The 21,874-nt window shown below is 41.6% G+C and overlaps 1 protein-coding gene and 1 long non-coding RNA gene across 4 annotated transcripts in view; both read left to right on the top strand.

Moving 5' to 3' along the window:
- The first annotated feature begins 707 nt into the window (after window positions 1-707).
- LOC102689633 (BEN domain-containing protein 2) overlaps window positions 708-21,874 on the top strand; it is a 26,573-nt gene continuing 5,406 nt past the window's right edge. The window contains exons 1-11 of one of the 3 annotated variants that reach the window (XM_015363967.2): window positions 708-1,094; window positions 4,491-4,640; window positions 5,241-5,374; window positions 12,831-12,905; window positions 13,279-13,353; window positions 14,077-14,181; window positions 16,347-16,707; window positions 17,558-17,761; window positions 18,500-18,621; window positions 19,414-19,645; window positions 21,337-21,540. In XM_015363967.2, coding sequence (XP_015219453.1) covers window positions 1,076-1,094; window positions 4,491-4,640; window positions 5,241-5,374; window positions 12,831-12,905; window positions 13,279-13,353; window positions 14,077-14,181; window positions 16,347-16,707; window positions 17,558-17,761; window positions 18,500-18,621; window positions 19,414-19,645; window positions 21,337-21,540 — 1,681 coding nt within the window. In that variant the 5' untranslated portion in view covers window positions 708-1,075. Of the gene's footprint in view, window positions 1,095-4,490; window positions 4,641-5,240; window positions 5,375-12,830; window positions 12,906-13,275; window positions 13,354-14,076; window positions 14,182-16,346; window positions 16,708-17,557; window positions 17,762-18,499; window positions 18,622-19,413; window positions 19,646-21,336; window positions 21,541-21,874 lie in introns of all 3 variants that reach the window. The other 2 variants (XM_015363966.2, XM_015363968.2) reach the window with 2 other exon arrangements.
- On the top strand, window positions 5,385-12,821 carry LOC107079471 (uncharacterized). Its single transcript, XR_001480414.2, has 3 exons — window positions 5,385-6,972; window positions 8,245-8,301; window positions 8,661-12,821. It is a non-coding gene; the product is annotated as an uncharacterized lncRNA (long non-coding RNA).

Genomic DNA, 21,874 nt, shown 5'->3' with positions numbered 1-21,874 from the left:
TTTCCCGTTCCCGGAGTCCAACTCCTGTATACTTTGTATATCATGTGCCTCTCTTAAGTAACTGTCTGTAAATCTTTAACATGCCAAATTATGGGCACTAATTTCATAGACTGTGGATCTGGGACCCCTGTCCCGTACAATCGTGACTAGGAATGGAAAAAGATTAAGACGGATAAGTGGATGTTTCAATATCCCTACTGAAACAAAAAAAATCAGACCCTAAGGAAATCAGCACCGGTCTTAATTTACCTACCCTGAGAAAAACAAATAACGAGAATGATGATCATAATCATAACCTATCATTGTGATAGAATAACGATAACGTGGTTACATAATCTTTCAAGAAACGTCAAATCCTGCAACTGAAGAGTGTCGCCACTGGTCATTGTTCTTCACATTCAGTAAGAGCCCTCAGTCGTAGCGCTTGATTTTAATTTTGAAATTCTCGGGTGGGATTCTGGCAAGAAAAAAAATATCATAGATTTATCATGTAAAAATAAATGAACTTTTTAGCGAGCAGGCTGAACGCTTAGTAATGGTAATAATAACCAAGAACCTTCACGTTTCTGTTCTTCACATAGTGCTGGAGGAGAGCTGGCTGATGCACACTCAAACGCCCTCCCCCCCTGTCGGGTTCCCTGTGTCTACCAGAATCACGGGTTCATACGGATTTTGGATTATTCTCGAAATACTACACGTTTCTTTTTTCTTTCCTCACATAGTTTCTAGAAAATGACCTGACGAGGCAAAGATGCCTTCGGACATTTTATTAAATTCCTTGGCGCTAAGGTGGGCTCGGGGAACGGGGGGGGATGGAGGTTGCATGAGAGTGAAACGCCTCTGATCATCTTTACTGATCCTGCCGTCAAGAGCCGTTCTGCTGCGGCTGCTGCTTCCGCTGCTGTCTCTCGCCGCAAAGGCGCTCCGGGCAGCTTCAGAGCAGGCGCACGGAACGGGAGTGGCTTAGCCCGGGCGAACGGAAACAGCTCGATACGTGCGGGGAGTGGAGAACACAAGGATAAAGGAGCGACGGCGATGTGCTCGTACGGTATGAGCGTTTACAACAATAACAAGAATGTGGCTGGCGTTCCGCGGTAAATGAAACACTGATTCTTCGCGTGGTTTTATTTTTGGGGGCACAGAACATCCGTTCATGGGCCGTGTGTGTGTGTGTGCCATTTTGCTGAGCCGAAAGCGTTGGGAATCTGTTGGCTTCAGCGACGTCCTTGTTGTGATTGGGTGACAGATGGGAGTTGGCGTTCCCAGCGCAGCCTCGGTAGTTGGGCTAGACAAAACCTTTTCGGCAATTGTCCTAAGGGTCATTATCAAGCATTGCTGCAGCTTTGTGTGTTACCGTATGGAGGGGCTGATCTCACCCCCCGAGCGTTGCATTGATATTAGAAACCCAGGGGCGTTCAGAGGAATGCTGTAAAAAAAAAAACAACGGGATTTGTAGCTTTGTATACTGTTGAATTTTATTGCTGCGTAGAATTGGCAGTACAAATAAAATCGTCATCTATATTTCTGTGTAAGGTGAAACACGGGGGGTTTGCTTTTCCGTTCAGCTCATAATATTTTTCCTCCCAAGTATTAAATTGTTGGTCGCGACACCGAAGTATGTCATCGCAACACATTGTGTGCTTTGCTACACCGTTGCTGATATAGAATAATGCTCGGTAGCTTAAATGAGACGTTGTGAACTGAAGTCTTGACGGGAAAGACTGTTTTGGGGGCGAATAACTTCCGAACGTTACGTTTTTTTTAAAAAAAAAAAGTAAGGTACAAATCAGTCACTCCTCAAGGCCAGTACAGAAAAGCTTCCCGACTTTTCTTTGTATGAATTGCCTTGTGATATTAATGACAGGGAGAATACTTGATACTTGCACATCTAAGCGCGTGCCTTTTGTTTCGTGGCGTCACCGGGGCTGGAGCCGCCGTCCTGGCCTCAGCTGACCCCTGTAGATGAGGGAGAACGCCTTATACACAGCTCCTCTGATGATGTCATATGGGCTCTTGTGTGAATTATATATAGTCGTTGCTGCAATAAGAAAAAAACTGTTTCACTTTCCCGGCGCGTGAAAACATTAACGTCTACGAATAGTTTAAAGGCAAGATTCAATTGACTTTACATGATGAAATATTGTTTTAAATGTACGTTAACGCCGAACAAGTATCATGGAAACGGTGACAGAGCAATGTTTAAAGTCGCAAGGTGTACGTGTTCTATACCGTATATAACACAAGGTCTTGAAAAGTAAAAGGGTATTCCAGCTACCCCATCGAAACAGCTGAGACAGTACCACAAATACTTCACTGGTTTTGGTGGTGCACTTATCTCCCTCTTTTTTCTAATTTGGGTGAAGTAGAGGTGGACCTTTTTCACAAAAGCGTGAAGTTTTACTTGATTTTCAGAGATGTTTTCGTGTCCTTCTATTACTCTTAATGTAGTTGTAGTAAGCAGTATTGGCAAGTACGTCATACTTCTGAGTTCTCCTGGTTACCCTGTGAAGGTTTAAAGTTTAAACTGGAGTTTAAAGTGAGATTTTAAACCTTATCTTGCTCTTGAAAAGTTGCAGTGCATCTTGTTTTGGGGAAAGCATGATATTTGTATTCCTGTTCTTGTATTACAAGGCTAAACTGTCACCTCATAACTGTCTTTCACAAGGAATAACAACACCCAAGAACTAAGTGTATTGAAAGGGTTAGCAAAAATTTGGCTTAACCAACATGGCTGAGGGCTGACCTCCTGGCCAAAGGAAGAGGAGGCTGGGACCCTCATACAGAGTGAGGGGTGATCAAGGGGTACTAACTGCAGAGGTGGAGATGCAAGAAGACGTTTGTGAGGTAGAGAAGGGGATCACGTACGGTATTTATAGTGTTTTAGGAGAGGAAATGGTGTCAGGAGTGATTGCTAATTACTGATAGCAGAGTCTGATTGAACATGGCTTTTGTCATCCCTCCTGAACTTTTACTACAAACTCCATGTAATAGTTAAGATTTCATAAGAATGTGAAGAGAACGTAACATTTGCAGCATGTTACATATCACTATCCCATTTTGTAATATGTTTCTTGTTTTACATGCGAAAGTTCACAGAATACCTGTTTTATAACCTTTGTTTAACCAGATAAACATACTTGGGGCCTAAATTTGTGTTGGATTGTTTTTTGCTTGAACATGTGATGAGATGCAAAAAATTTATATAAAACTGGGGAAGAACTTTCATCTGGGCTGGGCTTTCTCACATTTTAAGCTGTTCAGCTGCCAGAAATAGTGATTTTGGACCCAGCCATGATACTTTTAGTACAGCATCCAAAGGATGAGAGTAAAAACATATTGTTCCAAAATAGCAAGCTCAGGAAATAACCTAAGTGTTAACAAAATGAATTTTTTTATTCTCCAGCACAGGTCTGCTGGTAGAGTAATAAATCAAACTTGGATAAGACATATTTATTAACAATAACATCCTAATCCTAATCGATGGCTCTCAAACAAAAGTAATTCTTACTCCCTACAACATGGATGCTCAGAAGTGATAGGGAATTATAGGGAAATTCCCTATAATATAAGTATCGCCAGACTTGAAGAGAACATTTTTAGTCTGAAGATCCAAAATATTGAACATCAGAATTTCCTATATTAAATGAGTCAGCAGTCACTCTATGTTGATATTCTGATTATTTAGCCAGAATCTGATCTCTATAACTGATCAGAACTAGGTCCTTTTCAATGACAGTCTTTAAGGAAGAGGACGATGTTTCTTCTTCTCTTTCTCTGTCTTCTCTCTATCTTTCTTTCCTCTTGCTTCCTTCCCTGTCTTCCTTATTCCTTATGCTGCACTATCACTGTTGAATGTTTGTCCTCTATTATGGTTCTGGAGATTTACCCCAAAGTTTATTAGCCTTAATAAATCACTGATCGACGCCCGTGTCGCCTACCTATGGTCAGGCCCACACCTCAACACTGTGCCTGTTTTAAGCTTGCTGAATAGTTCTGAATAGATCTTGATGGAAAAGCAAACATGAAACTCAAACTTTGCTCCCACTGGCCCATAACAATATACCATATTCCAACAGTATGAACTTGGCACATGAATGGGACAAGGTATTAAATATTAAGCAGTCATAAGAATAAGAACACTTGCATATGTTTTGTACTTTTATCTCAAAGGATCTCAGGTAAGAGGGGACTCACTTCATCTACCAGTTAAGTGCAGCACCTACCCAGGGGGACATGCTAGAGCAATTAAAGGCCAGAAGCCCCACTATACCGTAGATAGGAAGAAATGCACGTAAGTTTTTTTTTTTTTATCATACAATATGTGCAAAACGTCTTAAAGACTTTGGATCTTTGGTTATTGTAGGACATCCACCTGTTTAAGTGGGCTCATCCACATGAGTGTGACAGCATTGGCCTTTAAGAAGATAGCCAGAAACAATCCCTGTTTTTTATGTATTTTTCATTATGTACATTGTCTTCTGTTTGTGTAGATCTTTTTCCAGTGAAAATCAAAGATGAAGAAGAGTATGAGCAGGTCTTGGTTGCAGATCCACAGAGCCGTGGAGCTCCAGAATGCAGTCAGGATGCGATCGCTCCTCCACTTGATTGCTCTAAACCTTACTGTGTCCAGATGGTTTATGGTAAGTACTAAGTGATGGAATGACATCAAGTGACATTTTGTACATATTAAATAACGGTATCTGTGATGTGTCAGGTGTTTGCTTCTCCATTGATGTGCCTACTGTTGAATTTGTTAAAACAGAACATCAGCTGTTCACAGGTACGTTTTGTGTCCTGAAGTAAAATAATTTAATTTTCATATTTGTTAGCTGTTAGCATTTGACATTTTTCTCTGTGGAAGAATTAACAATGGGATTGTTTAATAAATGATCACTCCCACATGTGCATGTTCATCATGACTGTATCACCTAGAAAGAGCTGCTTAAACAGAAAACAAGATTTCATTAAACTGTACAAATCAAAGTACTGCATAAAGTTCTTTATGCTGATGTTGGACTGTAATGCATCTATTTGTGAACCAATGACTGAATGCAGAAACAGTTAAGTGTTTAAGCACACAAGCACATAAATAACCTGATAGCAGTTAGTATCCGTAGTTACTACTATTAACATAGTAGTAGCAGCAAAAACCAGCAGACATGGGGATCTCTGGGACTAGTTAGGGAATCACTGCTGTAGATGACTTCCTTGTTTCCCTCCACTGTTTCTGTGTGTAACAGGAGATCTGCTGACTGATCCGGGAGAGACCCTATCAAATACAAAAACCCAGTGTAGTAGTCCTGGAGCTGAGAAGGAATGCTACAGCCCCAAAGCTAAAAGGAGGAGAGGGTCTGGTTCACAAATGGGCATCACGGTATGGAAAATGGCGAAAGACTTCCTTTTGATTTCTCATTCTCTGCTTTCTCGAGCAGTGCTTCTCGTTCACAAGCAAAACTATGTCAATAACATAACACAGCTTTCATTCAGTGTATGTTAGCAATTTTTACTCCCTTTATAAATTAGAATATCCTTTTGTCCATTCTGTATAGTATCAACAGGGTTAATTCACCTTGAGTAGTGTATCATGTCCTATCTTTTATTGTCAAGTGAGGATGATAGAGTTAGCGTGGTTTATTGAATATGGAAGTATTTAATGCATGTAGTAAAAATGTAAAATTCAAAATGGGAAATGTTGAGCATGAAGAGGCTATTTATGTTAAAGACTTAGGAGTTTGTGTTCACACATTGCTTACATGTTCTCCACCAATTGAAACAGCACGCAAAACAGTAGGATATATAGATAAAAGCATAGAATTTAAATCACAGGATGTTATGTCAAAAATGAGTGACACACTGGTAAGATCTCATTTAGAATATTGTATACAGTGTTGGTCACCACATTTTAGAAAATATATTCCTACACTGACTCAAGGAACTGAACATTTTTGGTCTCGAATGGACACGACTACGAGGGGATCTGGTACTAGTGTTCAAAATCCTTAAAGGCTCTGACAAAGGAACAGTCAAACACAAACCAGAGGTTCTGAGATTGTGGAATAGACCATGCTGTGGAAGCTGATACTCAGGTTTCTTTCATGAAAGAGTTGTATGAGATCTTGGGCCAATTAACTACTAACGACTAAACAGACAAGGTGGGCTATACGTAACCTTTCTTATGTAGTTTTGGAACTTGGCTCAAAGATTTAACTGTTGGTACTCAAATACTTCCTGTTTAAAAAAAGCCCTCAATTGTTTGCCAAGCCAGTCAACTTATTTGGTTTATTTCAGGTTTTTGTGCCCTTCTTTTCTTTCAGTTCAGGTTCTGAAAGCTGACTGCAGCCTTCTGCTTGAAAAAAGAGTGTACACTCTGCTTCAAGGTGTAACAGGAATTAAAATGTTATTAAAACATACCCAATGTTACAGTACGTTACGAGTTGAGAAGCCAATTGCATTTCTTAGTAGGACCCGATTCTAGCGCGATTTACACCAGCAGCATGGGTGTGTGGTTAAATAAATGGAGGCTGGGTGTTGTGTACATCTTCCTTACCTGGGAAAGGGGATCTGAGTGACATCCCAGGAGTCCCAGGGAATTCCAGCCGGGCTGCACCGGCCAGCCTGACGCACATGAAGTCGTCCGCAGAAGAAGTCAGAAGAGAGGGAGCGGAGCTGCTCCTCGGTGAGGTGGAGAGGATTCAAGCTGGGAGAAGGACCCCTGTCGGCGCCCGCAGAGACGTGTGGGACGGTCAGGGGTGCCGGGGCACCCACCGGTGAAGTGGAACGACCTGTGCCGCAGGTTGCGCACGGAGCCAGCGGAGCGCCGTGAGGACGAAACAAATGGCACAGCGAAGCAACCAGAAGCAATGGCAAGGGGTCCCGACAAACAGGCAGAGGAGGAGAGCGTCCTTGTCGTGATGACTGAGCGGCCCAGGGTTTGAGAAGAGAGGCTACAGACGCAGCTCTGTTCTCTAAAAGGTGAGTGGTGAGTTTTGTGCCCTACTTGGAAGAGTTGTGTGCTGCAGGACCAGCAGTTTTTAGTGGTTTAGAACTTTTAATGGCTTTAGGAACCTTAAGTATGTTAAAACACTGCAACAGAAGATGGCGCCCTCCAAAAGCAAAAGGGTATGACAGTGTACCGCATGTGTAGGTCAAGGAAATTGTTGCATTTAATGTATGGAGACTTGTGTTAACCAGTTTTTGTGTGAAAAATATGTTTGGTGTTAGTACATACTGTATGTGTGTATTACAAATCTGAACTGCATGGTATATTTATAAATTCCTCAAGTTTTTCATAACAGCATTATAATAACATTTGTGTTATTATACATACCTGGACGAGCATTAAGTTAGCCTTTGCAAACAGTAATTGAAAAGGTAGTGTTTGTTGCAGATGAAATACGAGAAGAAAAAGTCCTCAAAGAGGCTTCATTAAAATGAAAATAACAGTTAATTATTAAACTAGGGTCTTATACATTTGTGTTTTTTCCCTTGTGTTGTGAGATTGTTTTGCTTCAACATCTTTATTTTTACTAATCCATGAACACGTAGCTGTTTGTCATTTACAGATTTCCTCAGAAACCTCAGTCTGGGAGAGACAACTTGAAATGTGTTCAAATTCAGAAGTGCAAGGGTTATGTGGAGACATTATCATAACAGAAATGTAATATGCTCTTTACAACTTTTCTGTTTTAACAGAAACTACTCCCCCCCACCATTGACTGTCAGTACTAAGATATGTGTAAAACACTGTCCTCATGACTGGCTTTCTTTCAAACAGAAGTCAGGAGTTCTGAAAAGCTCAAACCTGATTACAGCCCTAGCATGCAAAATACAGTTGTGTGACTTACACATGTGCCCCTGGCTACAGTATATGTGGCACAACCATGCTATCTGATCAGTATTAAATAGATTAATACGAAAGGTCAGTGGTGTTCTTAAGAAGATAATGCTAATCTCTACATGCTTTTTCAATCTTTGCTCCTCTGTGTGAAATCAGTAAGAAGGAAAAAACAAACTGTTTCTCTGCTGATGGAATGGACTGGAGAAATGTATTACTAATAGACTGTAGAAATTCATTTTAGAATGAACATTATTTCTTAAATGTCATTTTCCCTCTGCAGATCCTTCTGAATAGCCATTCATTAAAGTTAAAAAGTGCATTATGAGGAAAGAGATAAGATAAATTCAAGTGATTCCCTTGCAGTGAAAAGGCAGAGATGGTTCATCAGGGTTTCCCTTGTTTTTCAGACATTCCAAGTTCCTTCTCTTTGGGCCTCAAGATGCCAACCCTGTCTCTGCTGGAAAGTGAGTACCCCTTATAAAATAATCATCAATAGAAACATCTCCCAGACAATGACACGGATATCAGAAACAGAGAAGGCAGTTATGTGTGATGGTAGGACTCAGGACTCTTTTCAGCAGTACAGCTTTGCTAAAATTAGGTAAATGTAGGAAAAGACAACTTAAGACTTCTGACATTTTTGTAATCCTTAAGCATTTCAAGACATTAAGTCATGGAGGGGGCAAAAATACTGATACCAATGAAAGCTGAGTGGTAATATTTTATATTTTCTAACATTGCTTAGGAGAGGAGCTCATTAAGTATAGTGGTTGGATGTTGTGTAAAGCTGTGTACTGAACTGCAGTGCTCTCCTCTTCATCAGCAGGAAATAAAATAAAAGAAGACCCCCAGGATCTAAGCCTTTGTTACCAGATGAAATCCAGGTGAATGCTGGGTACCGGAGGGATCGCTCCCTTCAGAGACTTCCTAGCCAGGAGTACTGTACGGCCACATTGCCGCCAGCCAGCCCCAAGGAGTCTTCATCACAGAGTGAGAGAGCAGATGGGAAACGTGTTTCCCAAAAGCCAATGTCTTTATTTCAGCAGGAATGAAGAGAGCGGTGGAATCTGACCTTTTGCGATCTGTATTGTCACCTGCCTCACAGACATTCAGCGGGACCTGGAGAAGTGAACACAGCCATGGGCTGTCTGGTTAGATGCCAGCCGTTCTTGCCTTGTAAAAGTTGTGCAGAATCTGGCTGTAGCCCAGGCCCAGGCACATGTCCCTGCTGCAGCCATTACAGTCATTCACCCTCTTTCCCTGGGAATTCTGCTCTAGAGGCATGGGCGGCAGCTAATGACTACACAACCAGTCTGAACATTTAGGAGGCCAGAGCAAAGCAACCTACCACCTGAATCAGTGCCTCCCATACCTTGTACAAGATCCAATCTAGGAGTCAGTAGATTCGGTAGTTTCATCAAGGTAAATAAAGGCCACCTCTCTTGATTTGCCAGATGAATGTGCAGATTTAGCATTTTGAGGCCTTTGCAAAAACAAGTAAAAGGATTTCTTCTTCATGGTCGTCATCGTGTGATTCATGAAATGGACTGACAAGGAAATTTTGAATTATAAATACAGAATATCCTCTAGTTATGTGGTATACATTGGGAGTTCACCATATACCTTCAAGTTCCATTTCCAGGCTCTTCTTCAGACTGTTTATTTACATCATCTTGTGTGATGTTTTAAAGCTTGTCTGACAACAAGTAAACTATTCTGATGATGCCTGCGTCTTGCAGGGTAACGTGTAATCATGAGACGTGTGTATACATTTGATGTCCAACAACCATGTGCCCTGTAGAGCAGTGTTACACCCAATCGTTCCTGATAGTTCAGTGTGAGATGGCCCTGCCAGGATGGTTCGAAACTGGGTCTTGTGTAGTGTTTGTGTTCCTATTTACATTATTCCCATGGAGCATTGGAACAGGGTTCCTCCCTCAGTGAGTAGATGCATCAGGCTGGTAAGGAGTTGTTCATGAACACTCTCAGGAAAGGAAGACAAAGATGCTGCAGAATCATAAAAGAAAAAATCCAAATCAGTGAACTTTGTGTTTAGTATTCCAAGAAAGCAAAGTCAGTAACATGTTTATTACTATTTGCTATTAATGCCAGTTTAGTCGTGATAACCAAACAGAGCTGTAGTGCCGTTGTTCTTATACTTTTTATGTCCTCAGGTTTTCCTTCAGAAGAAATGCAATCACAACCCTTTCACTGTCATCTTAGCATTGCTAGTATGTTGTACATTAATTGCTATGAGGGTTTTCTGTATTCATGCATTTGATTAGTAATAACTTCAATGAATCGGTGTATTTGTATTTGGGATAATAGATAATGAATGATGACCATAATGAATATCTGCTCCTGCTGAACTCCAGTTCACCAAGAATGTAGTGCCTTGCAAAAGGATTCGTACTCTTCCTATTGCTTCCCGTGTTACAAAATGCTTCCCGTGTTAATATTACAAAATGATACGTACACATTTTCTTTGAAACTTAAAATCCCATTCAGAAACTGAACTCACAAACTGAAGACATCTAGAAGAAAGATAAGTTACAGCGAATGTAAGGAAAAGCTATTGAGAAGGAATTGAAACTGGTTATTTCTTAAGTATACAGACTTGTGAACTCAGTATTTGGTGGAAGCACTTTTGGTAGCAAGTATAGCTGCACGCTAGCCTATACCAACCAAAGACAGCCAAAATGTACCAAGGCAACTAAGTCTTTTAGGGTAAAACCTCTACCAACTTTGCACACTGGCTTGGGGCAGTTCCTGCCCATTCTTCTTGGCATATTTGCTCAAGCTGTATCATGTTGCTTGAAGAAAGTTCACTTTTCTTATTCTCATAACTTTGCCTACAAGAAAAGCTCCAAGTCGGCTTTAACTCATTGTCCTGTTAAAAGGTCAGTTTTAGGTCAGAAGCAGGTTTTTCTCTAAGATATGTCAGTACTTTCCTCCATCTATGTTATCATCACTTTTGAAAAGCTTCCAAGTCCCCACTGATAAGTAACAGATCTATTGCTCACACCTGAAGAAAGCTCCACAGCCTAAACTGTGTTTTCTTTTTTTCAGCATGGAATAAACCTATTACTTGTTCCTTTGCAGCCTACACATGCTCTCGCAGCTACCCACCTGAACTACTGTATATACACTGCGCTTGCAGAAGTATTTAGACCATTTCAGTTAGCATTTTATTGCTTTAAAGCTTGCGGTCGTGACACTCTGAAGTAACAACTAATGTCATATAAAAAAGAACTCCACACATTGAAAGTAAAAAAAGGAAATAAATAACATGGAAAAATAGAAAATGTCGTAATTGCGTAAATGTTGAAACCCACTGCCATTGGAAACCTCAAAGTGATGTTAATAAGCCACTCATTGTGCCCAGTGCCACCTGTTTGTGTGGAGTTATAGTGGTTGACATAATCTCACAATCAATACATCTATCTCTGTAAAGTCCCACAGACATATAGTAAGTTTTGAGCAAAGATCGTAAGGCACAGATCAGAAGAAAGGTCTAAAATATATTTTTTAAATGTAATCTCTCTTTGAGCATGGTGAGGACCATCACTAAGAAGTGGAATTTACCCAAACACTGCCCTGATCAAGCTGTCCCCCACTAACAGAAGAGCCATCTGGAGGAAACTGATAAGGCACGCAACAGTGAGACCGGCAGTGACTTCAAAAAGTTACAGAGATCAGTGGTAGAGGTGGGAAAAGTCCGCAATATCCCGGTCACTCCACAAAGCTGCCCTGTGTGTGGCACAGAAGGAAACCTACATATTCCCACTTGGAGTTTGCAATAGAGCATTTAACTGATACTGCAAACATGGCAAAACTGGCAAAAGGTTTTTGTGGTTGGGACAAAACTGGAAAACAAATAAATGCAAAAGAGTTCTGTCTGTCACAAACCCAGCATACTGTGTGTCATTAGGTCAATGCCACCCCTGCTGCCAAGTGTATATACAGTAATCACCTGAATGCATTTCTGTAGTATAGAGCAGTGTGGATCTGTATCTTACACCCTCGTGATATCTATAGAATTATAAGATTTTCAATTCTGGTTATTCTGAAGCTACAGTATGCTTTGCACTGGCAAGATGTGACTCTGGTTAATGTTTTTTCCTTCCACCATTTTCGTAATGTGCCAACAAGCTTACAGGCTAAGATAGCAGTCCTGGTCTGGGCAAGGCGATGTGTGCGTTAGTCCCAGACAGTATTCTCCAAATTGAATTGAAACATTTGCCAGATGTCACAAGGTTCTCCAAATGCAACTTTTGCCTCCCTGCTCCTGCCATCGCGAATGAACAGAGAGGCTGAGTCTCAGCTTACACCTCCCCAGATACTGAAAGGAATCCGCCGGGCATGTTCAGTTGTGGTAAAACAAGTTTCCAGGTCTGAATTTGATTTAGTCTTTTTCACCATTTTTTTTTATATTCAAAGGTTTGTTTTGTTAAATGTGATGGGCAGCTGTTGTCTTCCAAGTGTGGACTTGATAATGGAAGTAAGAGGGTCCTGGTGGAGAAAGCCAACATCTCAAAAGCCTATTGACATTTGGCAGCTCAATCACAGTGATCAATAACTGTGTCATGTCAGTGAAGAGGGGGATACAGACAGTAATGGAGGTTCTGTGGGTTTTTTTAAAAAATATTGATTGTAAAGTTTTGATTTCCTAAATGATGTAACTTTGTCCTGTTGAAATGTTGTCTTATGCAAAGTCACTTTTAGTTTATTGCCTTTCAGCGTTCATGCTCGTATGCCTGTGGTCTAGGCCACAGAGTCATGCTCCTAGTGTCTAAATCTGTCCATTCTTTATTTTCGGTCCTCTGCATATCTTGTATGTGTAAAAATGAGTTTAACCCTTATGCTGTTTCCTTTTCAGAATGGTCCAAGACTGCTGGGCAGAGTGGATCATCAATGTGATTTTTTTCAGGCTGTGATGTTTATACTGTATTGTTTATTTTTTCATTCAAGACATTTCAAGATGTTTTTCTAGGTGACAGAATGCAATGAAGAGTCAGAGGGAGAAGAAGTTTCTAATGTCCTTTATGAATGCCAGCCTCAGTACGATGTGAGTATGCAATTCTTCCTATCTTGGAGCCCGGGAACTTGTCTCACAAGCAAATCTGTTGTATGGGGAAGTACTTGCTATACCTGGGGCATTTACTCTGGACCAACTCTGGTTCATGTTGGTCTGTTTAATCTCAATCTTAAAATAAATATCATGTTCTACCTTATGATGGTGAAGTGACAGCTGAGGACATCCACTGCTGGTGAAGGCACTAGTGTCTCAGCTTTTCACTGGTGATTTTATTAGGTTGGTAATTTGTAACATTCTAATATAGATAGTTGTACAATTACATGCTCAGGTTCCAATAGTGTATAGCAGAGCAAAACCCTCTTAGATTTTCAAAGAGTCTCAGGGACGTGTTCTTACTCAGCAGGAACATGCAGTTTCTGAAGATTTATACAGCATCGATCAACAGAGAACTCTGGGAGAGATACTCAGCTACTGCCAGGTAATTCACTCGCCAGAGTGAAACGTTTTCCCTTTCCACCAGTATTCTTTAATTTTCATTTAGCTCAAAGACAGCAGGCACAGGAAGTATCGCCCATGCTTTTTTGTATGCTGTCGATTTTGGGGTTTTAAGATTTTCAGTTTTTTGTAAAAACTTTGTGTTTATTTCCTTAAAAGGAGCTTGCGCAATTTAGAACATTCATTTTAATTGTGCGGGTATACCCCTGAGCTATTTTGTTTTGTCCGTTGTTTCATGTTTTCATTGATGTTGATCAATAGCAGAAATAAACAGTTCTATATTGTTACCTCTGTAGAGTTATAATCCACTGGAGACCTTTTTTCTGAGCAGAAGAGGAGTTTATTGTGTGTTTGGCAAAAGGGAAGCACCCTCCGTGCAATTAGGAAGACGGTTCCAGCAAGAAAAGTTACAGCTGACCTTACTTACACTTACTTGATAAGGAATACAAAGGAAGATGTCGGAAGATGTCTACGTAGCTAACCTATATCTGTGTTTTCTTCAAGGAGATAGCTATAATTGGCCTTCTACACAAAATAATTATTTGGGATTCTTTAAACAAGCATTCTTTGTGTCTGCACCTGGTCTTCTCAGCAGCAGATACTGAAATGTTGCAGCTGGCATTTTGCTGAAACAGAAAAATAATTTTTAACCCTTCACCTCTGAAATGGTTCTTAGTTTTCTGATGTTCACGATCATTTCTTCCAGATTATGTATGAGGCTATCCAGAAACTTGATCAGAAATTTGACCAGCTGCAAGCAAAGGTGATGAATGTGTCGGCAGTCGATTTGAATCCAGTGCTGTTTCGACAGGTAAAGTTACACATTAAGGGATCTTTCCTTTATTTGAGTTATTTTTTTCATTATTACAACTTAATGAAATAATTAACCTCCTGAAACCGCCTGAAAATAAGACCTTCTGAGCTAGGTATTCAAAACAAATTTGAACAAAGCATTTTTGAGGTGCAATATATTATTTTAGTCATTTGTCAATCTGTTTGACACTTTCATCCAAAGTGATTTATGTAGTGATGTGAGGGTTTTAATTTACTGAAACAATTATAAATTGGAATAATAAATTGCAAGAGTACTTTGACGACTGTTAGGAATTAATCTAACAGTCTCAGACAGATTCTCAATGTACAGTATGTAATTTATTGATATAACACCAAAAGATGCATAACGAAACAACAAACGTAATAGAATTGTTTATCAGTCTCATATAGTTAAATCATATTTATATTCTCACATATGAATAAATATTTACTATCGTGAACTAAACGATCAATAGTTCAGCTCTTGAGAATTGAAATGTGAATAAAGTTTGATACTCAAAGACCTGTTGGCCAAACATTCTTGAAGAGTTCTCTGCTGGAAAGACAGAGTTGGACCAGGTTGGTCCGCAGTCTGGCAGCTGCTTGCTCTGTGATAGAGATAAGAGAGTGAGAGATAGCTTTGCCTAGCGTCGCTGAGGACAGCTCTGCCAGAAGTTAGCATCACTGCTCTTCTGTCTTCTGTCTTCTGTCTTCGTCTTCATGCTTGGGCCTGACTACTAGTGCAATGGTGATCCCAGCTATAGATTTTACTGAATATACTTGGATATTCATAATGTCAACAGAAAAGAGTTAAACTGTCTTAATTTCATTGATCAGGCAAAAATAACAGTGGGTTCATGAACACAATATTTCTTCTACGGTGGAAAGAATATCTTGGTCAGAATTCTGTACTTACTGACCCACACTCTTGGCCCAGCATATTGGAAAGTTTAAATCCTGACCCAGGCTGCTTGCAGTCACTTGAATGGAAAAGTCAGAATGCCAGGTCAGTTGAAGAGTTGTACCAGTGAGTTAATCAATGAAAATGAACTGGGTTCTAGCTTTTAAGGTATGACATCCCAGTTGAGGATTAATTTAGGATGTTATAATAACAATAATTAATAATTACTTACACTTATATAGCACTTTTCTGGACACTGAAGCATTTTACAGTTAATGGGGACTCCACTCCACCACCAACAGTGTGCAGCCCCCACCTGGATGATGCGACGGCAGCCATAGTGCGCCAGAATGCTCACCACACATCAGCTATCAGTGGGGAGGAGAACAGAGTGATGAAGCCAATTCATAGATGGGGATTATTAGGAGGCCATGATTGGTAAGGGCCAATGGGATATTTAAGACAGCATGCCAGGATTACACCCCTACTCTTTTCAAGAAATGCCCTGGGATTTTTAATGACCACAGAGAGTTAGGACTTGGGCAACACTATAGTGACTATAGTGACTGTCCCCATCACTATACTGGGGCATTAGGACCCACACAGACCACAGGGTGAGTGCCCCTCGCTGGCCCCACTAACACCTCTTCCAGCAACAGCCTTAGTTTTTCCCAGGAGGTCTCCCATCCAGGTACTGACCCAGCTCACACAGCTTAGCTTCAGTGGGTTGCCAGTTGTGAATTGCAGGGTGATATGGCTTCTGGCATATAATCCTGATACCCTCCCGACGATCCCTCATTGGCATGTCTTTTGGGTGATGGACAGTGATCTTGGAGCCCACCTGTGCCATACATCCTTAGGGTGTTTCAGGATGAACACAGCTTTACGCCATCCTGTTCTGTGGATTTACTGTATTTCTCTGATTTTACACAGAGGTCCAAGCTGCTTTGCCAAAGGAACAGAAAGATTATTAATAACCTTTAATAACACATAATTCTAAGTGTAATAATATGCCTTTCTGGTACACTTACACATGTGCTCATTCTCATGGATATTTTACTAAAACAGTTTGAGTGAAGGTACTTTGCCCAGTGGTACAACAACAGTGCTCCATCTGGAATATGAACCCACAGCCTTCCAGTTAGGAGTCCAGAACCCTAAATACTACTCCACACTGCTGCCTAAATAAATGGTGTGATGAGCAGCAATAAGTGGTACAGAGAATTAAGAATCCTGTGTTCGCATTTTGTTTGGTATTCCAGAAGCCACAGCTGCCTGCTAGCAATGGACACCCTCAGGTCAGGACAGAGACCTCTCCGGTGTCAGACGGCAGTCTGCCGATGCCCCAGCTCATGCCGGTGTGTTCCCCTTCCCCACCGCCTCAAGGCGAAGGGAAGAAGCCCCCCCCACTCTCTCCAGCCCCCAGGGTCCCCAGCCCCCCACCACTGCTCCATCAGCAAGGACAGCAGAGCCGGCCAGGCCAGGCGACCGTCTCCGCGCAGGGCACACCCTCCACCCGCAGGGCCACGGGGAGTCTGAAGAACACCCCCCCAGCCGCGGAGAACACCGGAGCCAAAGGCAGCCGCAAGAGTCCTTCCGGGGCCCCCCCCAACACCAAAACAGGTAGCTCCTTAACGGCGGCCTTCATGGTCAGCTCTTCCTGTCATTGTGAGGCAGAATTGGACAGGCGTCAGATTGTTCACCCACTACAAGGGAATGTGAGCCGGGTCACACTGTCGTGAGACAGCTCAGTTTTACTGGAGGGGCTGCATGCAGCTTTAAAATATCCAGTAGCTTGAGAGGCTGGGTGACACCCTCAGATTATACTCGGTTGCCTTCATTCGCAGGTGTTCTTTCAGAAAGAAGCAAGAGTTGGCTGGGTTTTGTTTTGCTAGGTTTTTTTATTCCCCCCGTAGGCCATTTCTGGGCTCCTGGTTTGTGTTTGTGTTGTGTTCTGGAAAATAAAAAAATATAGGTGGTGGTAACTCATCCCTATTAAAATGCATGCAACCCTAGATTACATATGACATGCCTTATTGGACAGCTTTACTGTCTTTTCGTAGCTTGTTTCTTGGGACATATTATGCCATCATTGCTAGAATGGAATCTTTCTACATTTATTTATTGTGTTACGGGACGTTTGCCCGAGCCCTCAGCCTTCTTCTGGCCCCATGCAAGCATCAACAAAAGTGGCAAACTACTGAAACAATAGAAAAATTGGAAAGAAGCAGCAAAACTATTTAAAACATGCTGTTATTTAAACTATTAGTCTCTTTTTTTAGATCTCCCAAGTATGTATAAAAAATGCTTCAGACCCTTTCTTTCACAACAGGGCAGTGGTGAAGTGGAAGATCTCCTTTGGCGGTCTCGAATTTGTGCAAAAAGCTTAAGAAATCTGCATTGTAAAAGGTGCCTTGGGATGTTTTAAGTTATAGTGAACTGTCGTGTTTTTGCACCATTTCACGGCTGGCAGAGCTGATTGGAGACCCCCGGAGGCAGGTGAGGATCCCCAGCAGTGTGTTGCAAAAAGTGTCCAACAAGAAGAACCCGAGGAACATGGTGCGCTTCCTTCTGCGCGGCCTGTTCTCCGTGGAAACCCTCACCTCCAGCAACATCATGGGGGACTCAGTGAGGGGCCTGAAGAAGCTCGACCCCAACAAAATCGCTGCGATGAGAGGTTGGCCCCGTCAGACTTCTCCTTCTTAGACGGGGAATCTTATGCCCCGCCTATATGAACGAAGTCCTCTGAAAGGGACATGTGGATAATATTGCACAAAAAAAAACGACCAAATTCTTATTTCTGGAGAGGATTTAATTTTTGGAATCATTTCCCATGTACTCCCTCAATTAAGTACCTTTGATTTTAATATCTTTGCCTTCTCTGCTCGCCACTTCAGAATTGTTGGGAGTAAAACTCCATAGAACAGTGCAAAATAACAGTGTGCAAGGAATGTGTATGGTGGGAGACAGGGTGGCGAAGTGGTTAGCATTCCTGCGCTTGTGGCCTGTGTTCAATTCCAGACCTGGGTTGGTATGTTCTCACCATGTTTGTGGGGGTTTTCTCCAGGTGCTTCAGTTTCCTCGCAGAGATGCACTGGTGGGTTAATTGGCCTCTAGAAAAAGTGGCCCTGGTGCGAGTGTGTGTGTGTGCAAGCGTCTGTGTTTGTGTGTGCCCCGTGAGAGGCTGGCCCTCCATCCCAGTTGTACCCTGCCTTATACCCGTTGCTTGCTGGGATAGGCTCCTGCTCCCCTGAGACCCTGAATTGGAGGAAGTGGTTAGGAAATGTATGGAATGTGTATAATATAGCCCATTTGAAGTTTTCCATTCATGTTGAATCACTTTTGTTTCACCTGTCAGCAAAGATGTCTGCCATGTTGTTTGCCTAATTCTGTGGTATTCTCATTACTTTACCAGAGTGGCTTTCAAAAAAGTTTACACGATACGACCTGAGAGAAAATGGTAGAGATTGGAGAGCCTGCATTTCCATCATGAACTCGACGGCAAGATACCTTCGCTTTGAAGCTAAGAAAAACAAGGTGAGTAAACCCTTCGGTAAAGGTCAGTATTCCTGGTTAAGAAGTTCAAAGGAATTCAGCTGTTCCATTTGTCCTTTTTTCCATTTACCAAAAACTACCATTAACATAATTTGTCAGGGAAAAAAATACTATAAAGTATAATAATCATCAAAATAATTATTTTGAAGCATATAGTAAGTGTAGCTTTTATGTGCCCTAAAATAATTCACACACAATAAAAACATGTGAAAGATGGATGTGAAAAGGCTTATGTATAGTATCTACTGTATAGTTTTTTTATATTGAGGAAGTAATGTCAGGAATCGATTGGCTAGTGTGGCTTCCTCAGATAGCTGGGGCCCTGGATTAAATTTCTGGGATGCTAATTGCGTGGAATTTGTATGTTCTTCCTATGTTCTCGTGGGTTTCCTCCAGGCAACCAGTTTCTTACCACAGTCAAAAGACGTACTGGTACGTTAATTAGCTTCTGGGAAAACTGGCCCTGGTGTGAGTGTGCGTGTGTGCGTGTCTGTGTCTGTGTGTGACCTGTGCTGGACTGTTGTCCCTGCCTGACGCCCATTGCTTGCCAGGATAGGCTCCGTCTCCCCTTCAACCCTGTATTGGATAAAGCAGTTAGAATGGATGGATGACGGGGATTATTATCATTTAGGACTGCTGAGGCAAATTGAGCTTGGCTGCTGTCCCCCATTCATGAAACACCCATGGAGTTTCATTGTGAACTCCTTTAGAAAACCATTCAAAAAAATGCATCCAGTTTTATTCTTCCTCACACGAGTCTGCTGTTCTTCAAAGCATAAACAACAAAATGAAAAGTTCAAAGAAGGACCCCCCGACAAAGACGAGAGGGAGGCACCTGCTTTGGAAGAAACAGCAGAGATCGATGTGGAGCTGGAGTCTGACAGTGAGGGAGGCAGCCCGTCTATTTCTTGCAAATCCAGCACCTCTCAGGTGCATCAGAGGGCATTGGACAGCAGCTCAAGGCTGAACCAGAAGAAGGACAAGACGGAGTCTGAGGAAACTCTGGGTAAGTTTGTTTCACAACAGTGTGTTTGATACTGGATGTCAAAGAAGTCACTGTGAAAATCAGCCCCTTAACAGAATGGATATGCAAAAGAAGAGTGCATGAGATCTTAGGAGCCAGCAGTTTAAAAGGAGTAGGAAATGTAAAAGAATTAAAAATTCAACAACCGTAGAGCATTTCAGATTTTTTTGTTGAAAAAGAAAAGCACAGATACACAATACAATACAGAGTTGAAGTTAGAAGTCACTGGTTCTTGACTGAAATGAAATATGTTTTCCTTGACCTTTTCCAGAACTTGTTTCTAGTCAATTAAAAAGAGCTGATTCAGATACTTCCCGATTTACAGTACATAAATGCAACTCTCCACTAAAAGTTGCGAGCAAGTCTTGTTCCACACTGCCCTGTGAGCATATGTTCTCTTGCATGTGTGTTTTCTGGAATAATTTTCGCACTGTGTTTTCAGTGTTACGCTTTTAGTCATAGTGGAAAAGATTTCTAGTGATGTTAAAAGCAAGCCATCACTAGGAATTGAGGTATGTTGAGTTCTATGTAACAGATTTCTTTTGACAGTTCTTCTTGTTGAAATTACAGTTTTATTATCACTGTACCAGTTATCCTGTTTTTTCATTATAGAGTGAGTCGGTGAATGGAGCAACAGAAGCAGGACATTAGGGTTGCAAATTTACAGGGGTTTATTTATCTAAATAGGAAGCAGGTGTGCTCTAATCACTGAAACGGGTTGTGAGCGAATTCTCTTACACCCCATGTGGTAAAAGACTGGTGTCTACCAGACCTCTTTTTATCTTGTGAGAGTGTAACATTAAAGAACACTCCCAGCAGTACCATCACTGGGGGCTGGAATGCTACAGTATTTAATACTGTAGTAATTAGCATTTTTATGTAATAATGATAATTATAACAGTCTATGTTATCATTATCCAGATAAGAGTGTGTTATGACTTTCATTAACTTGGTATTTAACCCTTATATAACTCAGGAAGTACCGGTAGGTCCTTGCAGTTCTTTAGGGCTTTTCATCCAAAGGACTGCAGAGTGTTTTGCATGTAGATGAGAACCCACTTCATTCAGTGGGTTTTTGAAGGCCTTTGCCTGAAGAGAAACTGGTGATCGAGCGAGTCCACCAGCCTATTACATATGTTTGTTTTGCTCAAATGATTCCTTCAAACGAAGCGCCATGCGTGTGCTTTTCTTTTTCCCCAGGTTCTGTAACACGTTCCAACATTCAAACTTGAATCAGTCACTTTCCCTTTTATTCAGGTCACAGAACATGGAACATTGTTTGACGAAAATAATAAAATTTTAAACAATTTGTCCTGCCAGCTTTGTTCAGCATGCGCGTATACCATTGTAGTCAGGAAGACAAAATGAAGGATTCGATGTAAGTCTAACAAAGTCATGGCCTTGCTTATCCACACTGCCAAGCAGGAGAGAAACCTACATTTGAAACATATCAAGGTCAATCAGAAGGTGGACCGAGAGGAAACAATTGGCCAGTAGCTATGAAGACCTTGTTTTCTGATGCCCCCAAGCAAAGTCTTTACACTCGAAGGTTCAGGTCCTGAGGGTGGTGCTTCGAACACTGACTGTTCTCAAGGTCAGACTTTTCAAGGCACACAAACCCTCCTCACAGGATAGTTTCCAGGACATAACAGCATGTTCTGTCATGCCGACAGAGTTCCTTGGGGATCCCTCACGGCAAGTCATGGTGCCACAGTACGCACTGCTGACGGCTCGGCTGAGGACCAGGCCCGAGCTGGCGGCTCGCTTTCTCATCAAGTACCTGTTTCCCTACGACTTGCTGGTGAAGAGCAATGTTTATGGCAACAGGGAGCGTGGAATTCTGGCTCTGGACAGGAACAGGATCAGCGCACTCAGAGGTAAAAGCTACATTTTGTGTCAGTTGTTTTGTTGTTGTTCCAAAGAACACTGTAGACCTTTCTAACAGTCAAAACAATTTCTTAATACAGTCCATGTTATTGCTACAACAACTACTACTCAGGCTGAACAAAATTCTGATAAGTAGTAACTGTATAGTTTCCTGTGTCCTGGCTATAATCCTTTCCTTCCTAAAGTTTTTCAGTTGGTGAAGTAATTAGTTATCTGCTGTGTAGTTAGCAGGGCTGCTTGTATATCACAGCTGCCACATATCACTCAGTAGTAGATAAAGTAAGTGCCTTCCTATTTTGTAGTCAAGCACATTGGGGTCCTTTG

This window comes from Lepisosteus oculatus, chromosome 15 (assembly GCF_040954835.1).
Source record: "Lepisosteus oculatus isolate fLepOcu1 chromosome 15, fLepOcu1.hap2, whole genome shotgun sequence".
Classification (NCBI taxonomy): Eukaryota; Metazoa; Chordata; class Actinopteri; order Semionotiformes; family Lepisosteidae; genus Lepisosteus; species Lepisosteus oculatus.
The sequence above is the reverse complement of the archived record's forward strand: the minus strand, read 5'-3'. Positions and strand labels throughout refer to the sequence as shown.